This window comes from Electrona antarctica (assembly GCF_951216825.1).
Source record: "Electrona antarctica genome assembly, chromosome: 6".
Classification (NCBI taxonomy): Eukaryota; Metazoa; Chordata; class Actinopteri; order Myctophiformes; family Myctophidae; genus Electrona; species Electrona antarctica.
In genome coordinates this window covers 724,499-730,498 of record NC_136811.1, presented here as the reverse complement: position 1 = coordinate 730,498, position 6,000 = coordinate 724,499, and the positions used below count along the sequence as shown (strand labels likewise).

Genomic DNA, 6,000 nt, shown 5'->3' with positions numbered 1-6,000 from the left:
TAAACATGCATATTGTTAGTAGGAAAAAAGCGTAAACACATATTAGTAGGAAAAACATTAAGTCTAGGCTATGTGTGTGGGAGAGTGGAAGACATTGAGTTAAATTTCATTCAACAAATGGTTTCTATAAGTTTATTATTAAAATGATTTAGTGAAGTTCGACTTTGAGATCACAGTATAGCTGTTCCACTGTATTACACTGTACCATGGCTCCCCCTAGTGATCGTTTATGGTACGTGCACCATGCACGCTCCAGCAGCGCTAGTGCGCATGTGCACAACCCTATTTGTTTTTCTCCGGCCGCGCTCTATTATTGTTTCGGCAGCTGCTGCTAAAATACACAGACAGAACAAGAACAAGTTTGTTAAAACATCATTATGGCGTCGGACTTTTGACACTTAATATACAGACACAACTAAAAGGTGTCGTTTGAAAACAGAGCGGTCGTTAAGCAGCAGGAGGAAGTTTGTTTGTTAGCAGGCAGCTCATCCACTGAAAGAAAGTAGAAACACAGCTACAGGTAAAAAGACGAACCGTTCAACTATCACGTTGTGTTTTTACTCTTTTATATTATTGACTTATCTTTACACATGAAGCATATGAGTCGTAGGCCTATTTCTCTCATATCTGCTTTTGTTATTTATAAATGTGATGATGAACAAGCAGCAGCAGTAATAATATCGTAACTTGCTCCTCCAAAGGGAGCTAGCTCTCTTGGCTACGACCTACGTGGCTTGTTAACCTGCCTGTGCCTGCTGAGTTGGAGATCTGGGTTCGATTCCAGCGCAGGGTGCTAAACGTTACAATATGTAGGCTACAGTTTGGTTGCAATACTATATTGTAGCTCCGTTTGGAGCTATTATTATTGTAACCATAACGTTACATCAGTGTGTTGTACTATTGCAGTGGATTATGTGCATAGTAGGCTATAGTATAGTAGGCTATAGTATGTTTTTGATGAATTGAACGAGGTGGACCCTCTTGTAAACAAGTGTAATGCTTTATTGGGTCGTCCACTCACAGTTAACAGTCCTTGTATTGAGTTGTGCTTGAATTGTACTGTAATTCTGCAAACTGTTAATAAATATTTCAATCAATTTAGGGCTGGGTGCAATAACCGCAATATCGCCATACTGCCGGTATACAACTCATACCGCGGTAAAAAAATATTATTTCTTTAACTTTTTTTTGTCCGTGCTGTTCTGGCGCTGTTCTAAGCCTAAGTGCATATGGTGTGATATGAAATGAAAAGTGTATCATAATAAACAGTGAGGCTCGGTCAGTCTAATCATGCCAGCAACACAACAACACCAGAGGGAGTTCAACAAACCATGTGCTTTTGATTGACTGATTGAAATATGTATTAACAGTTTGCAGAATTACAGTACATTTCAAGCACAAACTCAATACAAAGGTTGTTAACTGTGAGTGGACGACCCAATTAAGCATTACACTTGTTTACAAGAGGGTCCACCATGTACAATTCATCAAAACATTTAGAGACGTACAAATAGACACTTCTATATAGACAAAGAACAGAACAGGAATTCATCAGTGAGGGAAAAAGGGGTGGGGGGGATTCAGATTTTATGGGGGCCAGTTTTGAATTGCAGCCATCCGTAGGTGCCCTTTGAGAGCGGTTTTGAAGGAGTCAAGGGATTTGCATGTCTTAACACGTTTAGCCTAATGTCTCTCTCTCTCTCTGACGGTCTGAGCAATGCACAATGCACCTGGCTGTTACAATAGCGCGAGGTATTAATATTCGCTCAAAACAAAGTCGGACAGTGTTTTAAATTAGGCTACTCCAAACCAGACCCACCTATACATGTTGTCTGTTGTGACATCAATGGGATCGCAGGAAAAAGACGCTCAACACAACTTGTCTTGATCTGAAATGATGTGAAATCCGTTCGCTTTTTTATTTCTTTTTTTAGCAGCGGGCTGCGGGAGATGTCTGACGCAGTTGATTTGATTGACACCCGAACACGTGTTGCGGCGTTGACATGCCAATCTTTCCTTAATAAAATATATTGTCCATAATATCCGTTCCAAAACTCTGTTTGCCTGCACCCCCTGTTACCTCCTCCTGATAGCTAGAGACAGAGACACAGTTAGAGACACACAGCTGCTCTATACATCTCTGTATAGCGTGTGAAAACGTGTACGTCACCAAGAGGGGGGCGGCGTCTGAAAAGCTAGGGACGGCCCTTTCGTGGGCATTACATTCTAGCCCACATCACTCAGAATAGAGTGACGGTGGTATGTTTTTGTAAATATTGAGCTCGTTCTTGGCGACAACATAGTGAACCAACACCAGGATGGATAGAAAGAACGTCGGGCCCAAATACATTACAAGGAAAATGTTGTGAACAAACACGGCTGTGCTTAGATACTTTGTTGAACGTTATGTCTCTGCGCCCGTGCGCCGTACAGCCGAGATCCAAGCCATTCTACTTCTTTTTGTAAACTCGTCAATCTGGGTTCCTTGATGCTGTCTCCATGCTGGAAAGCTGATCATCTAATTCCGTTTTCTGGCTCATTTCCTCGACGCGACCTGCTGTGGCACTTATTTACTGAGCAAGTCTGCACCATTGTGATACAGTAATTATCGCCATACCGGCGGTATGGGGGCCGACAATAACCGCGGTAATAAAAATCTCATACCACCCCAGCCCTACAATCAATCAATAGGCCTGCAGTGTGGGTGGGCGGGAGGAGACAGTTTGTATTGATTATTTTATTCACAGTATGTAGAGTGGGTACATTTCAAACGAAAGCACAAATCAATACAAAAACTGCTACTTTGAGGACAAAACCATGAAAAGCACTAAGACTTTACATCAGGGTCCTCCATTTTCAATTCATCAGAACATTTAAAGGCGTACAGATATACACTTCAATGGAAAAAAGGAAATCGTCATATACAGTTAAATAAAGTAAAATAAGGGAAAAATATGTACAGTATGGGAAAAAAGGGGGACGGGGTGTCTTCGGCTTTTTTACGGGAATAAGTGCTATTTGAGACTAATAACAATAATCAAACTTAGTTTTAACTAAACAAAATATCACTTGCACATGTCCAATTTATTAAACCGTAGTATGGTCCATTTCAATGCACGTGGTTTGTTAACACCCTCTGGTGTTGTGAGTGTGGACTTTGTTGACATTAAAGGGTTAGTTCAGATTTTTGTACTTAACGCTGTAGGAAATACTTCCCATAGTGGTTGCAAAGGTATTAATTGATTGACCGAGTCCCGTGGTGGGAGTTCTGCCCTGGTTTTGGTGAATACTAAGTAGTTCCGGTCATAAGGTGGAGGTCACTGGGGGTCACGCATTAAAAATAAATGAACTCACAAAACTAGCATAAGTTGTATTGTTGACCTATTTCTACCATAGAGCAACTTTCGTTCAACTTTGACCCCTCTGTCACATGGAACTATGGTTTTGTAGTAGTGATGATGGACACAACAAATTGTTCCTTGTGACAGAGCGTTCCAAGTTGAACAAGTTATTTATTTTATTTATGTTTTTTCCAAGTTCAAAGTTGAACAAGTTATTTATTTTATGTTTTTTTTATTTTTTTTTATTATTAAAATAGTAATGAATTGAGCAGCCCTACTTAGATCACTCTCCTCACCGAGGTCAATTAAAAACTGACCATGTGATCAAATATTATCTCCCATCCCTACTTGTGAACGGTTACAATTTACGCTCACAGAAATGGTTGCACTTTATGCTCCCTGCTGCTTGAACTGAGGCAGAACATTAAAGATTGGTTTCTTTCAATTTATTCACTTGGGCTAACAACACTAGGTCTCCAGTTATTACATTCCTTCCTTATTCACTTGATTTCAGAGCAGTGTGTGGAGTCCAGACTGCAGGTGAAGATGAACTTTCCAGACTCAGCCAGGGACGTTTCTATTAAACAGGAACCTGAAGGCATTTCTATTAAACAGGAAGCTGAAGACCACCCACACCTCAGTAAGTTTCATGTGCTCTTCCTTTCTTTAATATTTTCTGTTCTATAGGGCTGCCACAATGTCAAATTTTCACAATAACCACGGCAGACCACTCATAACTCTGCTTTGAACATTAGGTGAAAAGGTTGTACAAACCTGCTTCATGCATATTAGAAACATCCACTAGATGAAATCGTTTCTTTCCACTGGTAATCTAAAGACTGTTGTGAATGCTTTGGTATTCTCTCATTAAGGGCGCTTTCACACCCAAAGTTCACTTAGAAGGTCTGAATCAGGGACCAAATGTTTAAATAGTGGCATTTTGATTCTGGTCCAGTTAGCGTTCACACAGGACTTTGTTAACAAAATTACACGTGGCCATTGATCTACTGACAGTGACAGAATAAACTAGAAAAAGTGCCCTTCTGGGCACAGGTCTCCACCAGGAGGATAGGAGTGTGTGTGTGTGATGTTGGGCAAAATGTTTAGGAGCAATATAAATGTGTGTGTGCGTGACGTGGCTTGGCCTGTTGTCAAGTGGCATTTCTTCCAAAGCCTAGTGGGAATATGCATGCACAGTTTCACCACAATCGGACGCTGCGTTCAGTAGTTGTGGCGATTTGTACAAAACGGGTACAAAGCGGGCTACTCCTGAAAAGTTTAGAAGCCAATTGTAGCCAATGAAGGTGGATTATGAGAAATCAAACGACTATGGAGAGCATGTGTACCGATCTGCGTGACATTTGGATAAAATCTGAAGGAGTAATATTAGAAAATGTGTTTTACATATGTCGGCCTCCTGGTGGCGCTATAAAGAGCAGATGTGAAAAATTCCAGGCAAAGGTTTTTCCTTGGCCTCTAGGGAGCATACAAAGTTATCCACAGATCCGTGCAGTTAGAGGTAAAAACACTTTTCAGCCAGTTATAGCGCTACCATGAGGCTGAGTTGAAAATGTTCATGTGGCAGTTCTTCCTCGGCCTAGTGGGAATGTGCGTGCACAATTTCACGGAAATCACACAATGTTTTCATGATTTGCAGAATTTTCTTTGAAACTGAGCACTCCTGCAAACTTTGGAAGCCAATCTTAGCCAATCAGGATGGAGTCTGAGAAATCTGAAAGACCCGTTTCGTTGAATGGCTCTAGAGAGACTGTGTACCAATTTGCGTGATGTTTGGACCAAATCTGTAGGTGTACTGTCCAAAAACTTGTTTTGCACAAAGCGGCCTCCTGGTGGCGCTATAAGAGGTTCATCGTTGGCATCCAGGGAGTGTGTGTGCAAAATGTGGCATCGACCAGGTTAACGGTGCCGGAGATTAGCTGTTCACAGAAGGAAGGACGGACACACACACACACACACACGGACGGATGGACGGACGGACTGACGGAGTGCAAAACATACTCTCTCCCCATGCCTTCGGCCTGGTGGAGACAACTATAGGCTATTTATATGGAAAATTACTTCACTGCCAAATACCACAGAAGCGCGTTGTGATTATTATTTTTTGTATTTCAAACTGTATAGCCTACTATGCGCACATTTCACAGACGCAAGCTTATTAAAAAAATCACACCTGTGTGAAGTGAGTGGTGGAACTTTGTGTGGGGCTCCCTGGTAGTTCCAGACCCACAGGAACGCGGCCAGGGTGACGGTGAAGATTACAACGAAATCAGATTAACTTGAAATGGCGTCTCCGTCGTCCTAGTAACTGCAGATGTTCCATTATGGTCCTACGCGGACCCTACACGGCGTAGCTGTCCTCGTCAATGCCAACTTAAACAAAACATACCGATCTGATTATCTTGTTGAGAAACAGGAAGACACTCGCCTTCTTCCTTCCTGTCTATGTACAACAATACGTTTTATAAATGCAACTATGAGTAAACATATGTGTCACATACATTAACTATGCAGCCTTTGTAATGCGTCAATATAAACGCATCGATGAAAGAATAAATACATACCGTAAATAAATGAACGTTTGTTATGGAGCGTACTACAGTTAGCCATTCTAGCCATGACGTTTTGTAATCATAATCAA

At 41.4% G+C, this 6,000-nt stretch overlaps 1 protein-coding gene across 1 annotated transcript in view; it reads left to right on the top strand.

The window, feature by feature from the left end:
* Nucleotides 1-394: 394 nt before the first annotated feature.
* Nucleotides 395-6,000, top strand: part of LOC306924392 (uncharacterized protein) — a 39,899-nt gene continuing 34,293 nt past the window's right edge. Inside the window, exons 1-2 of the mRNA XM_079502886.1 lie at nucleotides 395-520; nucleotides 3,856-3,981. Of these exons, the coding sequence (XP_079359012.1) occupies nucleotides 3,888-3,981 (94 nt within the window). The 5' untranslated portion in view covers nucleotides 395-520; nucleotides 3,856-3,887. The remainder of the gene's footprint in view (nucleotides 521-3,855; nucleotides 3,982-6,000) is intronic.